This window comes from Ovis aries, chromosome 1 (genome assembly GCF_016772045.2).
Source record: "Ovis aries strain OAR_USU_Benz2616 breed Rambouillet chromosome 1, ARS-UI_Ramb_v3.0, whole genome shotgun sequence".
NCBI lineage: Eukaryota > Metazoa > Chordata > Mammalia > Artiodactyla > Bovidae > Ovis > Ovis aries.
Genome location: NC_056054.1, coordinates 224,487,259 through 224,512,384, shown reverse-complemented (window position 1 = coordinate 224,512,384; position 25,126 = coordinate 224,487,259). Strand labels below are relative to the sequence as shown.

Here is a 25,126-nt window from a genome sequence, read left to right as displayed (position 1 = left end):
ATTCTTTGTGACCCCATGGACTGCAGCACTCTAGGCTTCCCTGCCCATTACCAACTCCCAGAGCTTGCTCAGACTCATGTCCATCGAGTCGGTGATGCCATCCAACCATCTCATCCTCTGTTGTCCCCTTCTCCTCCTGCCTTGAATCTTTCCCAGCATCAGGGTCTTTTCTAATGAGGCAGTTTTTCGCATAAGGTGGCCAAAGTCTAAATTTTCAGCTTCAGCATCAGTCCGTCCAATGAATATTCAGGACTGATTTACTTTAGGATGAACTGGTTGGATCACTTTGCTGTCCAAGGGACTCTCAAGAGTCTTCTCCAACACCACAGTTCAAAAGCATCAATTCTTAGATCTTCAGCTTTCTTAATAGTCCAACTCTCACATCCATACATGACTACTGGAAAAACCATACCTTTGATTAGATGGACCTTTGTTGGCAAAGTAATGTCTCTGCTTATTAATATGCTGTCTAGCTTGGTCACAGCTTGTCTTCCAAGGAGCATGCATCTTTTCATTTCATGGCTGAAGTCACCATCTGCAGTGATTTTGGACCCAAACAAAAATAGAGTCTCTCACTGTTTCCAATATTTCCCCATCTATTTGCCATGAAGTGATGGGACTGGATGCCACAATCTTGATTTTCTGGATGTTGAATTTTAAGCCACCATTTTCACTCTCCTCTTTAATTTTCATCAAGAGACTCTTTAGTTCTTCACTTTCTGACATAAGGGTGGTGTCATCTGTGTATCTAAACTTATTGATATTTCTCCTGGCAGTCTTGATTCCAGCTTATGCTTCACCCAGCCCTGCATTTTCTATGACGTACTCTGCATATAGGTTAAATAAGCAGGGTGACAATATACAACATAGACATACTCTTTTCCTGATTTTGAACCAGTTTGTTGTTCCATGTCCAGTTCTAACTGTTGCTTGTTGACCTGCATACAGATTTATCAAGAGGAAGGAGTGGTCTTGGATTTCCATCTCATTAAGAAATTTCAATAGATTGTTGTGATCCACACAGTCAAAGACTTCAGAGTAGTCAATAAAGCAGAAATAGATGTTTTTTTCTGGAACTCTCTTGCTTTTTTGATGATCCATTGGAGGTTGGCAATTTAATCTCTGGTTCGTCTGCATTTTCTATATCCAGCTTGAACATCTGGAAGTACATGGTTCATGTGCTGTTGAAGCCTGGCTTGGAGAATTTTGAGCATTACTTTGCTAGCATATGAAATGAGTGCAATTGTGCAGTAATTTGAACATTCTTTGGCATTGCCTTTCTTTGGGATTGATATGAAAATTGACCTGTTCATGTCCTTTGTCCACTGTTGAGTTTTCCAGATGTTCTGGGATATTAAGTGCAGCACTAACAGGATCATCTTTTAGGATTTCAAACAGCTAAACTGGAATTCCATCACCTCTACTAGCTTTGTTCATAGTGATGCTTTCTAAGGCCAACTTGAGTATGCATTCCAGGATATCTGGCTCTAGGTGAGGGATCACATCATCGTGGTTATCTAGGTCATGAAGATCGTTTTGTATAGTCTGTCTATATGTTCTTGCCACCTCTTTTTTATAACTTCTGCCTCTGTTAGGCCCAGACCATTAGTGTCCCTTATTGTGTCCATCTTTGCTTGAAATATTCCCTTGGTATCTCTAATTTTCTTGAAGAGATCTCTAGTTTTTCCCATTCTACTGTTTTCTTCTATTTCTTTGCATTGATCACTGAGGAAGGCTTTCTTATCTTTCCTTGCTATTCTTTACAACACTGTATTCAAGTGGGTTTATCTTTCCTTTTCTCTATAGCCTTTAGATTCTTTTCTTTTCTCAGCTATTTGTCAGGACTCCTCAGACAACTATTTTTCCTTTTTGAATTTTTTTTCTTGGATATGGTCTTGATCACTGCCTCCTGTACAATGTCATGAACCTCTGTCCATAGATTTTCAGGTACTCTGTCTATCAGATCTAGTCCCTTGAATCTATTTCTCACTTCCACTGTATAATCACAAGGGATTTGATTTAAGTCATACCTGAATGGTCTAGTGGTTTTCCCTACTTCCTTCCATTTAAGGAGTTCATGATTTGACCCACAGTCAGCTCCTGGTCTTGTTTTTATTGACTGTATAGAGCTTCTCCATCTTTGGCTGCAAAGAATATAATCAATCTGATTTCAGTGTTGACCATCTGGTGATGTCCATGTGTAGAGTCTTCTCTTGTGTTGTTGGAAGAGGGTGTTTGCTATGACCAGTGCCTTCTCTTGGCAAAACTCTGTTCGCCTTTGCCCTGTTTCATTTTGTACACCAAGGCCAAGTTTGCCTGTTACTCCAAGTATCTCTTGACTTCTTATATTTGCTTTCCAATCCCCTATAATGAAAAGGCCAACTTTTTTGGTTGTGAGTTCTAAAAGATCTTGTAGGTCTTCATGGAACTGTTCAACTTCAGCTTCTTCAGCATTTTTGGTGGGGGCTTAGATTTGGATTACTGTGATATTTAATGTTTAGCCTTGGAAATGAACAGTGTTTGTTCTTTCGTTTTTGAGATTGCACCCAAGAACTGCATTTCTGTGTTCTGTTGACTATGAGGGCTACTCCATTTCTCCGAAGGGATTCTTGTCCACAGTAGTAGATATAATAGTCATTTGAATTAAATTCACCCATTCCAGTCCATTTTAGTTCACTGATTCCTAAAATGCTGATGTTCACTCTTGCCATCTCTTGCTTGACCACTTCCAATTTACCTTGATTCATGGACCTAACATTCAAGGTTCCTATGCAATATTGTTCTTTACAGCATTGGACTTTACTTCCCTCACCAGTCACATCCATAACTGGTCATTGTGTTTGCTTTAGCTCTGTCTCTTCATTCTTTCTGGAGTTATTTCTCCAAGTTTCTCCAGTAGCATATTTGACAGTTATTTACCTGAGGTTTTCATCTTTCAATGTCATATATTTTTGCCTCTTAATAAGGGTTTATGTTAAAGCTTTTAATCCATTTTGAGTTGATATTTGTGTATGATTTAAGGTAGGAAAATCCATGACAGGGTATTTAGTCAATAAAAGGTAATAAAAGGAGTACAAATTAGATGGGAGGAAAAATCACTCTTGTTTCCAGATGATATGATCTCGTATTCAAAACCTCTAAGGGCTACAGAAAACTATTATTAGAATAAATGCATTCACAAAAACTGCATTATACAAAATCAACATACAAACATCATTTATTTTCCTACATTTTAAAACAATGAACCATCTGAAAAAGGCAGTTTAAAAATCTCATTTAGAATGATATTTTAAAAATTACTTAAGAATACATTTAACCAAGGAGTTGAAAGATCTGGGCACTTGAAATAAGATCAATGATGAGAGAAATTGTAGAAAACATAAATCAATGGAAAAACATCCTCTGTTATTGGATTGCAAGGATTAATATTGCTAAAATGTTAATGCTACCAAAGTGAAAGTGAAAGTTGCTCAGTCCTGTCCGACTCTTGAGACCCTATTCATGGCAATCCACCAGGCTCCTCTGTCCAAGGGATTCTCCAGGCAAGAATACTGGAGTGTGTTGCCATGCCCTTCTCCAGGAAATCTTCCTAATCCAGGGATTGAACCCAGGTCTCCCATATTGCAGGCAGATTCTTTACCATCTGAGCCAGTACTACCAAAAGCACAGATTCAGTGCTTGTTTTTGTTCAGTCACCAAGTTGTGTCCAACTCTTTGTGACCCCCTGGACTGCAGCACATCAGACCCAGAATAGCCAAAACAATTGAAAAATAAATATAAAGCTGGAGGCATTACATGTCTTGATTTCAAAATACTACAAAGCTAAGATGATTAAGGGCTTCCCTTGTGGCTCAGCTGGTACAGAATCCACCTGCATTGCAGGAAACCTGGGCTCAATCCTCAGTTTGGGAAGGAGAAGGGAAAGGAAGGGAAAGGCTACTCACTTCAGTATTCTGGCCTGGAGAATTCCATGGACTGTATAGTCAATGGGGTTGCAAAGAGTTGGACACGACTGAGTGACTTTCACTTCACAAGATACTTAAAACCATATGGTACTTGCATAAAGCAACTTATAAGCCAGTGTAATTATTTATATTGAGAGTCTAGAAGTGGCTCATACAGTAAAGAGTCTGCCTGTTATGCAGGAGACCTAGGTTCCATCTCTGGGTCGGGAAGATCCACTAGATAAGGAAATGGCAACCCACTCCAATATCCTTGCCTTGAAAATTCCATGGATAGAGTAGCCCAGCAGGCTACAGTCCATGGGGTTGCAAAGAGTCAGACTGAGCAAATTCACTTCACTTCTAGAAGTAAACCCTTGTATATGAGATCAACTGATTTTTGACAAGAGTGCCAAGAACACACAATGGGGCAAGGATAGCCTCTTCAACAAATGGTGTTGGGAAAACTAGACATCCACATGCAAAAATTGTGTATTTTGTATCTTTATTCTTAGGTATAAGGAAGTCAATCTTATAGAATCCTATTAGAATAGAGCATGGCAGATTGCCAGCTACTCTGGAATACTTTGTGAAGTCCAGACTGCCTATCCTGGGATATTATAGGACGGAAAGATAAACTTCTAACATATTTAAAGCAATGTTTGTGTTTTCTCTCTTATGGCAGCTTAACTTTTACAGTAACTAATACACCAACTCATTTTATTTATATTGATATTTGGTGGAATAATTTTTGCACCTCTTTAATTTCAGCCTTTTGTTTCTTAGTTTTTAAACATGCCCATGTAAGTAGGGTCTTGTGTTCTACTCATTTTTCAGCATTCATGAGGGAGTTCCAAATTCCTTTACATTTCCACTTAAACATAAATCCTTGTAACTGACTCAAGACCAACTTTTTTTTTTTTTTTTACATTCTGGAATAGTTTATTTCATCCAACTTGCTACTCAAAGACTTTTACTGTTACACATCAGTATACAACATGACACATTTCTAATCATTACAGAGAACTTAATGTCCCCTCCTGGGTCTCATTAGCAGTGAACAGATAAAGAGCTTGTCGAGTGGTTGCAACTGCAAGAAGCAGATACGAGAACAATTGAAAAGGTAAGCTGAGAACCAAACCATTCCTAGGCTGTTATTACAAAGCTGCTTAGCTCTTGATGTATGTGATCTTTGTTTCAGATTCTTGAAGAGGGTTGCACACTGTCTGATATTCTTAATGACATCACTAAGGAAGACCTAAGGTACCTTAGACTACGGTAAGAATAGCCTCAAAACATTTTGTGTAACAGAAAATGGCTTTTTTGGTGTGGTTAGGCTTTTTACATAAAAGCAATAGAAAAGAAAGTGCTGGTAGCTTTCCCCCTTTCCTTTAGTCAGGAAACAAAAACTACCCAACCACACTCGAAACTCTGGAGTTTCCAAGGGTGAAGCTGGGGAAAAGCTGAGAGGGAGCAGAAGCTAAAGGCCCAGTAGGCACAGTCAGCAGACTGCCAGGCTGGGAGTGGAATGAGGAAAGACAGGAGTTGACAGCAGGCCACACTCAAACCCTTTCGTTCTCCTCCACTGGTCATCTTTAACAGCCTACTTTGCACAGATGCCCTGGCACTCCTGTACATACCTCTAAGGCCACATCCCACTTGTGCTGGGGTAGAAATTTCACCTCCATATGTGAAGGGAACATATTCCTATTTTAGTTTTTAAGTTAGGGACTGCATTTTTAAGACTAGCCAGCAAAACAAGTCTAGAAGTACATACTATAGCTTTTGCCATAAGGGCTCCTAAAGAAGTATTGTGTGGTACTGCTTTGAAGTCATCTTTCCTTACGACTCACTCTAAAGAAGACTTCTGTTTGTTTTGTAGCGGTGGTCTTCTCTGCAGGCTCTGGACTGCAGTCTCTCAGTACAGAAGACAGGCTCAGGGGGCCCCAGCAACCCAAGATGAGGCTTAATAATCAGCCACGTGGGGGATAGCGGGAGCCCAGAGCTGACATCTTTGTTAAAGCTTCTGTTACATACACACCAATCCTGCTGCAATTCCACAAGGAAAACACCACTGTTCATTGAACAAATTTAAGAACTTGAAGTTCTAAAGAATTATGGAAAAAATGTTAATATTTCTCAACATGTTTTAAAGGTGAGTGGAACTGTATTTTGAGAACTGTGATTGTAAAGCTTGGTCTTGACATCCCAAAGTATCATGGGATTCTTTACCTTCAAACATTTGCTGGAAAGGTGGAATAACAGGTGTTTAACAAAAAGGCTGGGAATCACTGTTTCAATTATACATTCCATACATTAATGGGAATTGCACTTAAAATTAGAAAAAGAAAAAATCAATAAGACTATGCCTTGTAGTTAATAATGTTTGATATGAATGTAAATAGAAAACTGTTAAGAAAATAGCTTCATATTTATATTGAATGTATAAATGGAGAAAAGTAACTTATTTGGCCTTTGAAATGAAGTATTTATATTTAAACATGGAATTGTCCTTCCACCCCTGCCAAGTTATAATAAATAATTGTGTTTTATTAATGAGACATGATGGTTCGGTGTGAACAGGCTTCAGCACTGATGTGCACACTAACAGGGGAGTGTGCACATTAGGGTACACTAGGTAAGCTGTTAATTAAAAGACACTTAGTCCTTGGAAGGAAAGTTATGACAACCTAGACAGCATATTAAAAAGCAGAGACATTACTTTGCCAACAAAGGTCCGTCTAGGCAAAGCTATGTTTTTCCCTGTGGTCATGTATGGATGTGAGAGTTGGACTGTGAAGAAGGCTGAGCACCGAAGAATTGATGCTTTTGAACTGTGGTGTTGGAGAAGACTCTTGAGAGTCCCTTGGACTGCAAGGAGATCCAACTAGTCCATTCTGAAGGAGATCAGTCCTGGATGTTCTTTGGAAGGAATGATGCTAAAGCTGAACCTCCAGTACTTTGGCCACCTCATGCGAAGAGTTGACTCATTGAAAAGGACTCTGATGCTGGGAGGGATTGGGGGCAGGAGGAGAAGGGGACGACAGAGGATGAGATGGCTGGATGGCATCATGGACTCGATGGACGTGGGTTTGGGTGAACTCCAGGAGTTGGTGATGGACAGGGAGGCCTTGCGTGCTGCAATTCATGGGGTCGCAAGGAGTCAGACACGACGGAGCAACTGAACTGAACTGAGGTAAGCTGTTGGGCACTGCGAGGGACAGGACACTGATCCCGCCACCAGGTGGCAGCAGAGTTGGACAGGCATACAAGGGATTGTTTTTCCTTTTAAAATGAAAGTTGTTCACTCGTGTCCAATTCTTTGGACCCCATAGTCCATGGAATTCTCCAGGCGATCTTCCCAACCCAGGGATTGAACGCAGGTCTCCTGCATTGCAGGCAAATTCTTTACCAGCTGAGCCACAAGGGAAGCCCAAGAATACTGGAGTGGGTAGCCTATCCCTTCTCCAGGGGATCTTCCTGACCCAGGAATCGAACTGGGGTCTCCTACATTGCAGGCAGATTCTTTACCAGCTGAGCTGTAAGGGAAGCCCTTAGTAACTAAAGTATGTGTTAAAACTAGTACACAACTAAATCAGATAGAAATATTTTAAAGAAATAATTTGGAGGGTTAAGCAAACTATTACCTATTTTAGACCTATATAACTAAAATAACCTTATGTGTGCAATCACCTCTTTTAATGCAACACTGTACAAACCACATGCAAACACTCTCTCAATCTACACGCTTTCTCTCTATGGGCTTTCCTCCTTGACAAAGTTGAGAACACAAAGCATTTCTTACAGTTGCTGCCAAATAACCCACTGAAGGTTTGTATCTCGTCTTAACTGATGGACTTAAACTTGATCCACTGGTTTACACCCCGGACTTCAAAAGGTGGATCGTTGCAGTAAATGTGATAGCCAAGTTCTTCCAAAGGTGGTTCAGGATCAGCAGTAGCAAACTGAGCAGCATCCTCAATTTCTTTTCTCACTTCCACATCAATTTCCTTTAATTCTTCAACACTGGCGAGATTGCTGTTTACCATCCTGTCCTTGAGGAGCATGATAGAGTCACTCTTACTTCTAACTTCCTGAATCTCTTCTCCGGTATGGTAACTCACTCCAGGATCACTCATGCTGTGTCCATGGTAACGGTAAGTCTGCAGCTCCATCAGTATAGGCCCCTTTCCAGATCTACAATAGGCAGCTGCAAATTTTGTGGCCTCCCAAACACACAGGACATCCATTCCATCTGCCCTCAGCCCAGGAATAAAGTCACCTCTCTTGTAGTAATCAGTGCTGGCTGCTGCTCTTTCCACAGATGTTCCCATCCCACAGCGGTTATTCTCACAGATGAAAATGCAAGGCAATTTCCACAAAGCTGCCATATTGTAAGCTTCGAATATCTGACCCTGGTTAGCAGCGCCATCGCCATACAAAGTCAAACAGACCTCGTCTTTTCCGTTATACTTACAGGCCAGAGGAATCCCCGCTCCCAGGGGCACCTGAGCTCCCACGATGCCATTGCCTCCGTAGAAATTCTTGGCATATATATGCATCGATCCTCCTTTTCCTTTAGCACAACCATATCTTCGTCCTGTAAGCTCTGCGAGAATTTCCCGGACAGAGAGTCCACGAGTAAATGTAAAGCCATGAGCCCGGTACTCTGTGATCAGATGGTCTGTGGGGTTAATGCCGGCCTCCAGGCCTACACAACAAGCTTCCTGACCATCACACAAGTGACAGAAACCACGAATAATTTTCTGTTTATACAGCCGATCTGCTTTTAACTCCATTCGGCGAACGGTTTGCATCATCCTGTAGTATTTGAGCCCATTCTCCCTGGTAAGCACTGTAGTGACAGGAGGGCCCTCTTCCAGCCGGTGAAGATCACATTTCTTAATTTCAAAAGTAGCATCATTTGCAAAATGACAGGATGCCACCAGCACTCTGCTTGCCGTCTTCTGGGCGACGCTCGACAACACGCGAGAGACGGCGGCGAGCATCTTCCTCATGGAGCGCAGGCAGTGACTGCAGCTGCGAACCTTCAATGAGCCGAGGAGTGCGGCCCAGGTGCGGCCAAGTCTCCTTCCAAGACCAACTTTTTAACCCCAGTGAAAATGTTTGCATCTGCTCCTAGTGGACCTTCGTCTTCACTGAGCACTTGGTGTGAATCACCATTAATATTGTAGATTAGGACTCTTAAGTTATTTTTCTGGACAACTATAATTGTTCCAAGTTTCTTTTAGCCAGCCTTACAGGAAATATTACATTTTATTCAGACTTCGTATTTTTGAAGAAACACCCTCTTCCCCACACAGAATTTCAGATGTTTGATTGGCTTCTTGTTGATCCTTTCTTTGCTTCTCTATGTGAATAGAGAATGAAGACCTTATATGTCTTCTCACTTATGTTAAGGTTGGATATTTACTATCTCCTAATATTATTAAAACAGATGGGTTTTTATGTTTCTTGTTTTCTTTTTCATGGTTTTCAGATAGGAAGGGGATAGAGCCAACTTTACATTGTAGTTTTAAAAGTTAAAATAATGACTATTTTATTTTTTCCCAGCAATTGTGCTGATTTCCAAGGACTGAGCAAATGCATTGAAAAAGTGACAAATCCGATGGGGAGAAAAGTAAACTTTTAGGAATTATATATACAATATCTGTCCAATGTAGTCTGAGACTCATGAATTAATATGAACCATGAATGACTGATATTTATATTTCACATACCATACATAAAATTTAGGTATAAAATATACTATCTTAATATAAATTAGATGGAGAGAATATTAGGGTTAAGTATGAATGCTCTTGGTAGACAGATTAACTGAAGAAACTTCAGTGAAATTCTGTAATTTTAATGACTACTAGGTATTTTCTATTTTAGCAAGATTTTTCTGTGCTGAAAAAATGTCAGATCCACATTGACCCTCAAAAATTTTTGGCCTCTAGGTTTAACCATATATTAGATTAAATAGAAAAATAAAAATTATTGAAAAGAATCTGAGGAAAAATCATTTTCATTAAGATGAAAATTAATGAAAAGAAATGGTAGAAAAAAATGTAATGATAAAAATATTTCATAATATAAAATTTGATGTATACTACAATAAACTATGGAAAATTCTGAAAGAGATGGGAATACCAGAGCATCTGACCTGCCTCTTGAAAAATCTATATTCAAGTCAGGAAGCAACAGTTAGAACTGGACATGGAAAAACAGACTGGTTCTAAATAGGAAACAGAGTATGTCAAGGAGGTATACTGTTACCCTGCTTATTTAACTTCTATGCAGAGTACATCATGAGAAAGTCTGGGCTGGAGGAAGCACAAGCTGGAATCAAGATTGCCAGAAGAATTATCAATAAACTTAGATATGCAGATGACACCACCCTTATGGCAGAAAGTGAAGAGGAGTTAAAAAGCCTCTTGATGAAAATGAGAGGAGAGTGAAAAAGTTGACTTAAAGCTCAACATTCAGAAAACAAAGATCATGGCATCTGGTCCTATCACTTCATGGGAAATAGATGGGGAAACAGTGGAAACAGTGTCAGAATTTATTTTTTTGGGCTCCAAAATCACTGTGGATGGTAACTGCAGCCATGAAATTAAAAGATGCTTACTCCTTGGAAGGAAAGTTATGACCAACCTAGATAGCATATTGAAAAACAGAGAGACTACTTCGCCATCAAAGGTCAATCTAGTCAAGGCTATGGTTTTTCCAGGGGTCATGTATGGATGTGATAGTTGGACTGTGAAGAAAGCTGAGTGATGAAGAATTGATGCTTTTGAACTGTGATGTTGGAGAAGACTCCATACTTTTGGACTGCAAGGAGATCAAACCAGTCCATTTTTAAAAAATATAAATTTATTTATTTTAATTGAAAGTTAATTACTTTACAATATTGTATTGGATTTGCCATACATCAACATGAATCCACCCCCGGTATACACATGTTTCACATCCTGAATCCCCCTCCCTCCTCCTTCCCTGTACCATCCCTCTAGGTTGTCCCAGTGCGCCAGCCCCAAGTATCCAGTATCAGGCATGGAACCTGTGGTGGTGATTCGTTTGATATATGATATTATACATGATTCAATGCCGTTCTCCCAAATCATCCCACCCTCTCCCTCTCCCTCTGAGTCCAAAAGACTGTTCTGTACATCTGTGTCTCTTTTGCTGTTTCACATACAGGGTTATCATTGCCATCTTTCTAAATTCCATATATATGTGTTAGTATACTGTATTGGTGTTTTTCTTTCTGGCTTACTTCACTCTGTATAATCAGCTCCAGTTTCATCCACCTCATTAGAACTGATTCAAATGTCTTCTTTTTAATGGCTGAGTAATATTCCATTGTGTATATGTACCACTGCTTTCTTATCCATTCATCTGCTGATGGACATCTAGGTTGCTTCCATGTCCTGGCTATTATAAACAGTGCTGCAATGAACATTGGGGTACATGTATCTCTTACAATTCTGGTTTCCTCGGTGTGTATGCCCAGCAGTGGGATTGCTGGGTCATAAGGTAGTTCTATTTGCAATTTTTTAAGGAATTTCCACACTGTTCTCCATAGTGGCTGTACTAGTTTGAATTCCCACCAACAGTGTAAGAGTGTTCCCTTTTCTCCACACCCTCTCCAGTATTTATTGCTTGTAGACTTTTGAATTGCAGCCATTCTGACTGGCATAAAATGGTACCTCACTGTGGTTTTGATTTGCATTTCTCTGATAATGAGTGATGTTGAGCATCTTTTCATGTGTTTGTTAGCCATTCGTATGTCTTCTTTGGAGAAATGTCTATTTAGTTCTTTGGTCTATTTTTTGATTGGGTCATTTATTTTTCTGGAATTGACCTGTAGGAGTTGGTTGTACAAAATAGAAACCCCAGAGATAAATCCACGCACCTATGGACACCTTATCTTTGACAAAAGAAGCAAGAATATACAATAGATTAAAGACAACTTCTTTAACAAGTGGTGCTGGGTAAATTGGTCAACCACTTGTAAAAGAATGAAACTAGAACACTTTCTAACACCATACACAAAGATAAACTCAAAATGGATTAAAGATCTAAATGTAAGACCAGAAACTATGAAACTCCTAGAAGAGAACATAGGCAAAACAGTCTCCGACATACATCACAGCAGGATCCTCTATGACTCACCTCCCAGAATATTGGAAATAAAAGCAAAAATAAACAAATGAGACCTAATTAAACTTAAAAGCTTCTGCACAACAAAGGAAACTATAAGCAAGGTGAAAAGACAGCCTTCAGAATCGGACAAACCAATCCATTCTAAAGGAGATCAGCCCTGGGTGTACTTTGGAAGCAGTGATGCTAAAGCTGAAACTCCAGTTCTTTGGCCACCTCATGCGAAGAGTTGACTCATTGGAAAAGACTCTGATGCTTGGAGAGATTGGGGGCAGGAGAAGAAGGGGACAACAGAGGATGAGACGGCTGGATGACATCACCGACTCGATGGACTTTAGTCTGAGTGAACTCCGGGAGATGGTGATGGACAGGGAGGCCTGGCGAGCTGCGATTCATGGGGTCACAGAGTCGGACACGACTGAGTGACTGAACTGAAGTGAATTAATATTTTCTAATCATAATATGCTTTTGAATTTTAACTTTTGAATTCATAAATAACTTTTGAATTTTAACTATTTACATAATTACATAATTTCACCTTCATCTCCAATCATCTTTCAACTCATCATTATAATATATTACATCATTTTAAAAGATCAATATTTATGCCTAATCTAGATGTACTTTAACAAATAGGTTTAACATCTGAAAGTGAAGCATTCTATATTTTCCTGTGAAAATCTACAAAACCATACTTTGTCAGGATACATTTTTAAACTTAAATTGTATTAAACATTTTGGAAGAAAGAACAGTAGAATTTATTCTTATGTTATTTTCTGTAATCATTATTTGAAGCAGATAAAGGTTATTAGAAATAAAGGACCTCATGAATATTAGTTTATGATTTTATAAAGCAACTCATGGATAAAAATATAATGTATATAACCATACACAATACATTAAATAGATAGCATAAAAATATACCTCTCATATTGTATGTCATCTTCTGAATATAACAAATATATTATTTAGTATACTGAATGTATATTAATATATTTCAGGAATTCTCAATAGGTATAAATAAATATTTATATCATATATAGCAATCTCATTCATATTGTCAAACAGATACATGGAATATGGCAAAAAGTGTTTTCAATATGGATTGACATTAAGTATATAATAGTTTCCTATCCTTTTTTCTTTTTTTTTTCTTTATATTTATTTATTTTAAATGTTTATTTTCACTTTACAATACTGTATTGATTTTGCCATACATTGACATGAATCCACGACGGGTATACATGAGTTCCCAATCCTCAACCCCTCTCCCACCTTCCTCCCCATATCATCTCTCTGGATCATCCCCGTGCACCAGCCCCAGGCATTGTGTATCCTGTATCAAACATAGACTAGTGATTCGTTTCTTACATGATAGTATACATGTTTCAATGCCGTTCTCCCAAATCAAGTGGGCTTTATGCCAGGGATGCAAGGATTCTTCAATATCCGCAAATCAATCAATGTAATTCACCGCATTAACAAATTGAAGAATAAAAGCCATATGATTATCTCAACAGATGCAGAGAAGGCTTTGACAAAATTCAACATCCATTTTTGATAAAAACTCTCCAGAAAGCAGGAATAGAAGGAACATACCTAAACATAATAAAAGCTATATATGACAAACCCACAGCAAACATTATCCTCAATGGTGAAAAACTGAAAGCGTTTCCCCAAAAGTCAGGAACAAGACAAGGGTGCCCACTTTCACCACTACTATTCAACATAGTTCTGGAAGTTTTGGCCACAGCAACCAGAGCAGAAAAAGAAATAAAAGGAATCCAAATTGGAAAATAAGAAGTAAAACTCTCACTGTTTGCAGATGACGTGATCGTCTACATAGAAAACCCTAAAGACTCCACCAAAAAATTACTAGGCTAATCAATAAATATAGTAAAGTTGCAGGATATAAAATCAACACACAGAAATCCCTTGCATTCCTATACACTAATAATGAAAAAGTAGAAAAAGAAATTAAGGAAACAATTCCATTCACCATTGTAACGAAAACAATAAAATACTAAGGAATATATCTACCTGAAGAAGCTAAAGGCCTATATATATTAAAAAAAAAAAAAAAAAACAACTATGAAACACTGATGAAAGAAATCAAAGAGGACACTAATAGATGGAGAAATATACCATGTCCATGGATTGGAAAAATCAATATAGTGAAAATGAGAATACTACCCAAAGCAATCTACAGATTCAATGCAATCCCTATCAAGCTACCAGCGGTATTTTTCACAGAACTAGAACAAATAATTTCAAGATTTGTATGGATATACAAAAAACCTCGAATAGTGAAAGCAATCTTGAGAAAGAAGAATGGAACTGGAGAAATCAACTTGCCTGACTTCAGGCTCTACTACAAAGCCACAGTCATCAAGACAGTATGGTAACTGGCACAAAGACAGAAATATAGATCAATGGAACAAAATAGAAAGCCCAGAGATAAATTGACACCCCTATTATTTTTTCTTATGAATATGATCTTGTATGAAATCTTCCCTGTGATTTTACAAACAGTGCTTTATAATATTTATGCTTGATTGCATCTTTCTTTCTTCTGAATAGTTACTGGTTCTTGAACTCAACACAATAATATTCACTACAAATAAAATGTGAATATTTTTAGTAATTCTTTTAGTAGGCAGTTTATAGGAGACAGAAAAAAGAGTTATCATCAACTGTGTTGTTTTGGCAATGTTCTTATATTTGCAGTGGTATACAATATTTGCTCTTATGAATCATGACAAATTCCACTCATTAAATGTTTGCATTTGTAATTGCACTTTTCATATGAGTTACTGAGAAACTGTTAGAGCTTATACAGAATTAAATGTCAGATGAAATCAGCACAAGTGTTTAATAGCATGAAATAAACCTAACCAGGGCTGAGATAATTCTTTACATAGTAAACCAATTTCAGTGACTGAATCTAGGGTAAAATATAAGTGCATTCTTCTACTCTCTAAGAATACTCTAGATTTAATAAGGAAATATCATTTCCTTGAAAGAACGTGGAAGTCTTTCAGTCATCTCCAACTCTTTGCAACCCCATAGACTATATAGTCCATGGAATTCTCTAGGCCAGAATACTGGATTCGGTAGCCGTTTCCTTCCTTTCCCTTCTCCAGTGATCTTCCCAATCCAGAGATCAAACCCAGGTTTCCTGCAGTGCAGGCGGATTCTTTACCAGCTGAGCCACAAGCAAACCCCAAGAATACTGGTGTGAGTATCCTATCCCTTCTTCAGCGGATCTTCCCAACCCAGGAATCGAACCGGGGTCTTCTGTATTGCAGGTGGATTCTTTACCAACTGAGTTATCAGGGAATTATTTATTTAATACTCATATTTCAAAGTAGTTATCAATCTGCAGGGCTCATTAGAAGAATTTACCTTATTTTTATAGATTCATTTAGTTTTAAGAATTAAATTGTGTAATTCAGATAAATTTTGTTTTTATTTTTTGTATTTTAAGCATTTCATGTTTCTAAATCAATTTTCATATATTAGAATTTGAATCAGAATTAAAAAGTATTTCATGGGTAACATAAAAATGATAATTATTCATTAAAATATTACAATTAAAATAATTCCCAACCTATGTATAATTATTTAAATGTAATCATTTCACTTATGTGTGTTCTCTTTTGAAACACATGTTTGTTCAATGAAAAATATATTAGTTTTTTCACCTACCTAATGTTGAAGATTAGTCTGTAGACAAATTGACAGATATGTACTATTAGAAACAATACAGAAAAACATATTTTTGATACATTTGCAGGAAAATAAGCATGTAATATATTATCTATCAAATAGGTAACTAATTATTCCAAAATTTAAAGAATTAGTAAAACAAACATTTGCTTGCTAGTAACTAAAAAATAAAGTGTGTTCGTCCTTACTGTTGGTTATGGATTACTTCTGACTTGCTGCCTTCAGAACAAATTAAATATTTGTGCCTTTTTTGGAATTAGCTGTGGCATGGAAATTACTTTTAAACAATAAAATATGAATGAAAATGAAGTTCATTACTTCAAGGTAGATTCTTTGAGGGACAGTGCATTATTATCAACGTCTCTTTTCTGCATCAACAACATTGTGTAAACAGTTTTAAAGCTTGAGTAACTAAACAGACAAGCTAAGTAATGGAACAATGTAGTTAATACAGCACAAGCAAAACTTAAATCATCTTTTCATTTAAACATTTAAATTTGAGTCTATTAGGTCTTTATGCTTATTTGTTCATTATTCTATTTACTACTTTTTATCAGCTCCCATGAAATTCATCTCTTGATTTGCTAATGAGTGAAAGAATTTTTAATGCTTTGTCAAAATCCATAAATTGATACATTAAAATTTATTTTAATGCAGTATTATATAGATCAGTTATTGTTTTTTTAATTGTTTTATTTATTTATTATTATTATTATTATTTTTTTTTTTTGCCACACCATGCAGCATTTAGGATCCTAGTTCCCTGACCAGGAATTGAACCTGTACCCCTGCATGGGCAGCACAGTGTTGCAGCCACTACACCACCAGGAAAGTAAAGTCCCTGTTTCATCTTCTAGTTAGAGTGTACTTTTCTTAAGACATTTTTAAAATTTTCCAAAGATAGCCAATTTTTTCTTGAAATAATTTTTGAATATTATTATTTCTTTTTCTGCTTTTTGTTGCCTTACATTTGCTTTGTGTATCCTGGTCCACTCTATCATTTTCAATTGTTTATGAAATTTAATGTTAATTTATTACTTGTGTTTTGTTTGTCTGTATTTTATTTGCTTATGCAATTCATGCATTTTGTCATTTAACTTGTGGATTTAATTCATTCATGATAAATATATTTATAAATATTTGGCTTTAATCTTGCAATCCATAATTTTTACAATTTGTATCTTTTAATTTATTTGATATTTTTACTGATTAAATGTTTTTGGTTATTTCTATTGCTTTGAATATTTCATGTAATTTTATTTTCCAATGTCAGTAACTCAAAAGAATTTATCAGTCATCTTTGATCATAATCTTCAAATGATCATTAAACAATTGCATTGCAAACATTGTATAGGGTATTAATATTCATTATTAGTTAAAACTGATTTAAAATATATCAATTAAATCTCATTTAAAATTTACTTGTATTTTCTACATTAAATTAAAAATTATATTATCAACCATGATTTCTGTGTTGGCAGTGTTATATTGTGGACACAAATTAAAAGACAACCTTCTTGTCAACTCCAATGAGAAAGATACAGGAGAGGTGATCTAATTAGCTCAGCTTGATTCCATATTCATCCCTATAACATCTACTTCGCCTTCCTGAGAAACTTTTATAGCAATGGCTGAAGTAGAACAGAGCAACTTACCTCTTTCCAAAATTCTACCAGAATGACTAGTTTTAAGGTAGAACAGGGTAAAAACTGTACTTATAGATCTTGTATATTTTAGCTTTTGCATATCAGATATTTTTAAAACCCTGTTCCACTTACTCAAATATGGAATCCAAAAATCGCAATGCTTTTCTATTAAAGATATAAAGATTTTTCTTCTGCATGGTCTTCCAGAACTTAATGTTCTGGAGGATCTTTCTAGCACTAAGCTGATTCTCTTTCCTGTGTGATCATCTCCACAAAATGAGAAGTTTACAAGCTTTTATTTTATCCTTAGCATATATAACTTTCACTGAGTAATGATTTATTTTATTTTCAAAATTTTTGTCCTTGTTCAGTGGTCTTTTTGACCTAAAAAGTTGACTATTTTTCACTTTTCACCATTATTTTAATTCTTTTCTTTTTTCCTCCTGTCCACTCAATTTTGTACTCTTGAAATTATATTCCTGTGGACTTAAATGTTCTGAGTCCCATGGGTAACATCTTTGTACTCAATATTTTAATCTCTTCTCTGTGAGCTAGTTTTGCATTCCAGTGGAATATCTAAAGTTGATCTTCTGAATCACAGTCAATATTTGATATTATCTGTTCAGTTTCCCAGTTTTTTTTTCCATTATTTTGACCATTGTGCATTTTATTCCTCAAATATCATGTTTCTCCAAGCTTCTTTATTAATTGCTTCCTTAGAAAAGTTCTGGGAGTTTTTTTTTTTTAATAACTAAGTTATGTATTATTTTCTGTATTCAGGTTTTTTTTTTAAGCTATGACTAATTGCCCTAATTTAGTACACTTCATATGACAACTCTTTTGAAAATTTTATGTTTTTCCTTATATATTTATTATTATTAAAAATTAATTCCCTTTAGGAAAATAAAAGCCTAGAATGATATGTACTGATGACTTGTTTAGCATCCTTCAAGAATCATATCTTGGTTCAGTTTTCTGAGAGATGGGAATACATTTTCTATTTCAGTTGTTTCATGTTTAAGCTGAATCACTTGGTTCAGGTGTAAGCTGAAGAAAATAATGAAGAAGTCTTATTTCTATCTCCCCAAATCCTTCAGAAAAAAGTAAATAGAACATGCTTAACATAAGGTAATCAATAACTGTGATTAAACCTATTAACTACTAGTGGCAAAGTGAGCAAAGCTACTGTGGTAAACATTTAGTGGGTTGATGTCCCATCTTTGTCGCTAAGGCAGGACACTCTCATGGTCCTGGTATTTTTATTTGGATGATTGAGCATATCAACAGTTAGAAAGTTAATTGCACCTCCTGGATGATATATGCTGACATAATTTTGTGTGTCTATTAGGTGTGTTTGTTCTCAGAAAGCAAAGATGACATATTAATTCTAAATGACATAGGCAAAATAAGCAGAATGTTTAATAAGCCTATTCCACCATTACTGGTCTTTGTGCCAAAATTTTTTCTTCTGAAACAAGTGCTTTCTTCTCAGATGCTTAGTCAATCTTAGTATATATTGATGTTTTTTGTTGTTGTTTAGTTGCTAAGCTGTGTCCAACTCTTTGCAACCCCATGAATTGTAGCCCTCTAGGCTCCTCTGTCCATGGGATTTTCCAGTGGGACTTTAACGTGTCTGTTGGTTTATTTTATGGATGTTTGATATGAGAGTTAATCTATTTGGAAGCCTTCTAGCAGATGGGAAACTTCTCTCTTCAAGTATTATGGAGTTCTTTAAATGGCATGATTCTGTTTTACATTGCTTTTTACATCAAATGAAACCTCTGTGTATATATAGCTTATGGTTAACTTATGTATTACATTTGATCTCCCTATTTTCCAAGGGCTTCCTAGATGATGCAGTGGTAAAGAATTCATCTGCCAATCCAGGAGGCTCAGGAGAAGTGGGTTCAATCCCTAGGTCAGGAAGATCTCCTAGAGAAGGAAATGGTAGCTTACTCCAGTATTCTTGCCTCAAGAATCCCATGGACAAAGCAACCTGGCAGACTGCAGCCCATAGGGTTATAAAAATCTGGACATAGCTGAGTGGCTGAGCACAAGCACGTGTGCGAGCGCGCGCACACACACACACACACACACACACACGAAATACTATTGCCTAAGCTGCCCAGTGTTTCATACTTTGTGAAGTATTTATGTCCAGTTAGAGTCTTAGTTCCAGAGTCCAATAGGGAAGAAAATACCAGAATATTCAGTATCTCTTCCAAATATGCTAAGTAATGTTTTCTTTCATATTTTATTAATGGAACTGAGTTGTTTGCAGTGTTAAATCTCTTCCCCTCTTTGTCTCTGCTGCCCATATTAACAGATTTCAATGCTATAACTCTCAGTTCATTTTTAAACAGTCCCTGACACCTGGGATTGTACCAGGCAACTTGTGTGGGAAAGGCTAGCTCAGATTCTAAATCCCTCCAGTTTTTGCCTTATTACCCAGCTTGCCTTATTTCCAGTCCCTTCTGTTCTGAGTTTTGATTGTTCTCAGGGCTCAGTTTAGAAAATCTGTTCATTTATTCCTCCATGTTTTCCCCTTTTGCCTGCTTTGAATCAAAGGCTATTCTACAGTGACCAGCTTTGTTCTCCATCTGTCCCATCTGCTTCATGTCTTCCAAAAATTCCTCACTATTCTAGTTTACTGAAGATGCTCCCTTATGTTCCAGTGATGTTAATATTTTTATTTCAAATTTATTTTGAGAAGAGAAAATATGTGTATTAAATAAACTGTTTTTCAAAAAGATAATTGAATTTACCTATCACATCCATGCTTCTGTCTATTTTATTTTCTCTCCTATTTTGTATCAATATGCTCCATAGTATTTTACATAAGAAGATAGTGATAAAAAATCTCAAATATTCATGTTCATAATTTTTTCTAATGAAAACTTCAAAATCTTTTCTAAATTCAGATATTATATTCAAAAACAAGGAACTTTTAATTTAGCATTGGTCTTTCTGTACTTGTAGTATTATTAGTTCAGTTCAGTTGCTCAGTCATATTCAACTCTTTGCAACCCCACAGACTGCAGCATTCCAGGCCTCCCTGTTCATCACCAACTGCTAGAGTTTACTCAAATTCATGTTCATTGAGTTGGTGATGCCATCCAACTATCTCATTCTCTGCCATCCCCTTCTCCTCCCTCCTCCCTCCTGCATTCAGTCTTTTTCCCAGCATCAGGGTCTTTTCCAATGAGTCCGTTTTTTCATCAGGTGGCCAAAGTATTGGAGTTTCAGCTTCAGCATCAGTCCTTCCAGTGAATATTCAGGACTGATTTCCTTTAGGATGGACTGGTTGGACCTCCTTGCAGTCCAAGGGACTCTCAACAGTTTCTCCAACACCACAGTTCAAAAGCATCAATTCTTCTGCACTCAGCTTTTATAGTCCAACTCTCACATCCATACATGACTACTGGAAAAACCATACCTTTGACTACACGGATATTTGTTGGTAGATTTATTATACAAAGAAGTAATGTAGCCTTTCTTTATCAATATTCTAAATTATCAATTATATTTTACAAGGCAGATTTTTCATCAGGTTAAAATCTCACAATAATTTACTTTTTTTTTAAATATAAGGAAATGACTTCAGAAGCTAATACACAGTGCTTTTCATGACTATTTGCATATATTTAGATTATTTAAAATCTTATGGGCTTTCTGTCAAGACAGTGTCAGTTCAGTTCAGTTCAGTCGCTCAGTCGTGTCCGACTCTTTGCGACCCCATGAATCACAGCACGCCAGGCCTCCCTGTCGATCACCATCTCCCGGAGTTCACTCAGACTCACGTCCATCAAGTCTGTGATGCCATCCAGCTATCTCATCCTCGGTCGTTCCCTTCTTCTCCTGCCCCCAATCCCTCCCAGCATCAAAGTCTTTTCCAATGAGCCAACTCTTCGCATGAGGTGGCCAAAGTAGTGTAGGAGACTATTATTTAAATGCATATGTGTATGTGCATGTGGATGTATATGTGTGAATGTGTGATTCACCACAGGGCTTCTATTTTTCAGGAAAGCAGAGGTTGCAAGAGTGTATTTACTGATGATGCACCCTTCCTAGTCTATCCAATACTAATTGTATAAGTGATCTGAACTTTAACTATCAAGAGACTATGAACTGTGAATTTGGTATTTCAAACACTCTGTCCTCAATATTGTTTTACCACTATTAACAATATCTTTTATAATTATAGGTTGTGCTTCCCTGGTGGCTCATGGATAGAAAATCCACCTGTTAATGCAGGAGACGTGGGTTCAATCCATGGGTCAGGAAGATCCTTTGGAGAAGGAAATGGCAACCTACTCTAGTATTCTTGTCTGGGAAATTCCATGGACAGAGAAGCCTGGTCGGCTACACATCATGGAGTCATAAAAGATTCAGGTAAGATTTAGCAAATAAACAACAACAATAACTATTGGTTACTTCTTTGTCATTCTATTCCTGTTATTGCTACCCCTTGGATCCCAGATAAACTTAATTTTTTGCATTTAATTTTATGAAGATGACAAAAAATGCATATTGTCAGATTCATTTTATATTTATTATATATACTATTTCAAAGTAACTCTAAAGTACTTGCCTTGAAATTTGCCAAACTTTTATTATTTATTTTTTTATTTTCTACTTTTTGTAAACTTCCTTCCAGGCTTAACACACCTCCTGGGTTGAAGCATAAGAAAATAACTTGTACAAAAGCATTGTGTTTTGTTTGTCTAATCAATTAGTAATTATTCTACAATGAATTCTGACATTGTTACAATTGACTTAATGTAACGGTACGTCAAGTTTGTATATTGTCACCCTGCTTACTTAACTTATATGCAGAATACTTCATGAGAAACGCTGGGCTGAAAGAAGCACAAACTGGAATCAAGATTGCTGGGAGAAATATCAGTAACCTCAGATATGCAGATGACACCACCCTTCTGGCAGAATGTGAAGAGGAACTAAAAGCCTCTTGATAAAAGTGAAAGAGGAGAGTGAAAAAGTTGGCTTAAAACTCAACATTCAGAAAACTAAGATTATGGCATCTGGTCCCATTGCTTCATGGGAAATAGATAGGGAAACAGTAGAAACAGTAGCTGACTTTATTTTTCTGGGCTCCAAAATCACTACAGATGGTGATTGCAGCCATGAAATTAAAAAACGCTTACTCCTTGGAAGAGAAGTTATGACCAACTTAGATAGTATATTGAAAAGCAGAGATATTACTTTGCCAACAAAGGTCTGTCTAGTCAAGGCTATGGTTTTTCCTATGGTCATGTATGGATGTGAGAGTTGGACTGTGAAGAAAGCTGAGCGCCAAAGAATTGTTGCTTTTGAACTGTGGTGTTGGAGAAGACTCTTGAGATTCCCTTGGACTGTAAGGAGATCCAAACAGTCCATCCTAAAGGAGATCAGCCCTGGGTTTTCATTGGAAGGACTGATGCTGAAGCTGAAACTCCAGTACTTTGGCCACTTCATACAAAGAGTTGACTCATTGGAAAAGACCCTGATGCTGGGAGGGATCGGGGTCAGGAGGAGAAGGGGATGACAGAGGATGAAATATTGGATGGCATCACTGACTCGATGGACATGCATTTGAGTGAACTCCAGGCGTTGGTGATGGACAAGAAGGCCTGGCGTGCTGTGATTCATGAGATTGCAAAGAGTCGGACACGACTGAGCGACTGAACTAAACTGAACACGGTTTCTGTTACAGACAGCATATTGCACTTCACTCTAAATATTAGAAAGGCTTAGATTTTCTAGTGTCCAAACTAATCCTGCTGTAATTTTAAAATAATTTCTAACTTGAAATATAGAATATTATAAACGTCATATTTTTCAAACAGACTTGACTTTCAGACAGATTTTTCTTAATTGTAAGGTTGGTAGTTTTCTTTGGATTCATCAAGGCTTTATCAACTTTGAGTGTTTTAATGAGTATTTAGATAGAATTGTTGGAGGGAAAATTGAAACATCATATAATCAATCAAGAACATGCTTTACTATGTATTAAGTTATTTATTTTGCTGAATTATTACTTTACTTTCAGAAAATTATTGTATCCTCTCATTTCATTTCATAGCATAACAGTTATGTTGAAAATTTAACAAATATTTTATTATTTATTGATAATTGACTATCATACATTTAGCTAAACCCATGGCATTTTACAGATGAGAAACTTCCCCTCTTACAAAATAAATTCCTTTGCTATACCACTGAAACATATTATTAAAGTGTTCTTTAGTGAAATCACCATATCTTTAGATAGCTATTCATCAATAACGGGCTAAGAGCAAGCAGGATATTTTCAGAATATATGTCCTGTAATTTCATTTTGTAATATCCAGACTAGAGGAATAACTTATTTTTTCTGATTTTGTTAGTAGTTTCTTATAAAATAAGGATCATGAATTTAATATTTTTAAGATTTGAGATAAATACTGATGAGATAATTTAAGTAAAACTTCTAGAGTGATATTGGTATGATCATGCATGCTGAATAACTGTTACCTTATCTATTGTTCCTCTGCTACTATCCTTCTAGCTTTTTATTTTGCTAGCTACATTTTTTTGTTTGTTTTAATTTTTTATGCCATGTGGTGCTATAAAACAAGTCAGTTGATTAAAATATTTGTTCTTTTTACAAATGTTCACTGTGGTTAGGGCAAATCTTTGTAACAGTTGTCTTCTATGTTGGCTTATTATTATAGGTTGCTTTTATCTGGGGCAACACCATGTGAATGCTTACTCGTAAAATCACAGTGACATAACAGAAATTGTCTTAACTCTTTTCACCTAGGAATGGGATTCATATTTAAGATCATAATTGATTAGTCAATGAAGTCATCTGGATTTCTGTAACTTCAGGGTGACTAGAAACTTCAGTCTTCTGCTGTGCCCAGATGGGAAAAAGAACTAGACATATTAGAGAACAATACTAGTATGTAAAAGTTTATCTGCTAATTTTCTAACCTCCTGCTTTAAGACTAGAAGTGCCAATAATTTGACGTAAGTTCAGTTCAGTCACTCAGATGTGTCCCACTCTTTGCGACTCCATGAATCACAGCATGCCAGGCCTCCCTGTCCATCACCAACTCCCGGAGTAAACTCAAACTCATGTCCATCAAGTCGGTGATGCCATCCAGATATCTCATCCTCTGTCTACCCCTTATCCTCCTGCCCTCAATCCCTCCCAGCATCAGAGTCTTTTCCAATGAGTCAACTCTTCGCATGAGGTGGCCAAAGTGCTGGAGTTTCAGCTTCAGAGTCGTTCACTCCAAAGATATTCTAAGACTGATCTCCTTCAGAATGGACTGGTTGGATCTCCTTACAGTCCAAGGGAATCTCAAGAGTCTTCTCCAACACCACAGTTCAAAAGCATCAATTCTTTGGTGCTCAGCCTTCTTCACAGTCCAATTATCACATCCATACATGACCACAGGAAAAACCATAGCCGTGACTAGAAGGACCTTAGTTGGCAAAGTAATGTCTCTGTTTTGAATATGCTATCTAGGTTGGTCATAACTTTTCTTCCAAGGAGTAAGCGTCTTTTAATTTCATGGCTGCAATCACCATCTGCAGTGATTTTGGAGCCCCCAAAAATAAAGTCTGACACTGTTTCCACTGTTTCCCCATCC

General features: G+C 36.9%; 1 protein-coding gene across 1 annotated transcript; it reads right to left on the bottom strand.

Annotated features, from left to right (window-relative positions):
* Window positions 1-4,852: 4,852 nt before the first annotated feature.
* LOC101103029 (pyruvate dehydrogenase E1 component subunit alpha, somatic form, mitochondrial-like) lies at window positions 4,853-9,037 on the bottom strand. The gene has a single exon (XM_012100168.5). It carries the CDS (start codon window positions 8,957-8,959, stop codon window positions 7,787-7,789), a length of 1,173 nt encoding a protein of 390 aa, XP_011955558.2. The 5' UTR covers window positions 8,960-9,037; the 3' UTR covers window positions 4,853-7,786.
* Between the last annotated feature and the right edge of the window lie 16,089 nt (window positions 9,038-25,126).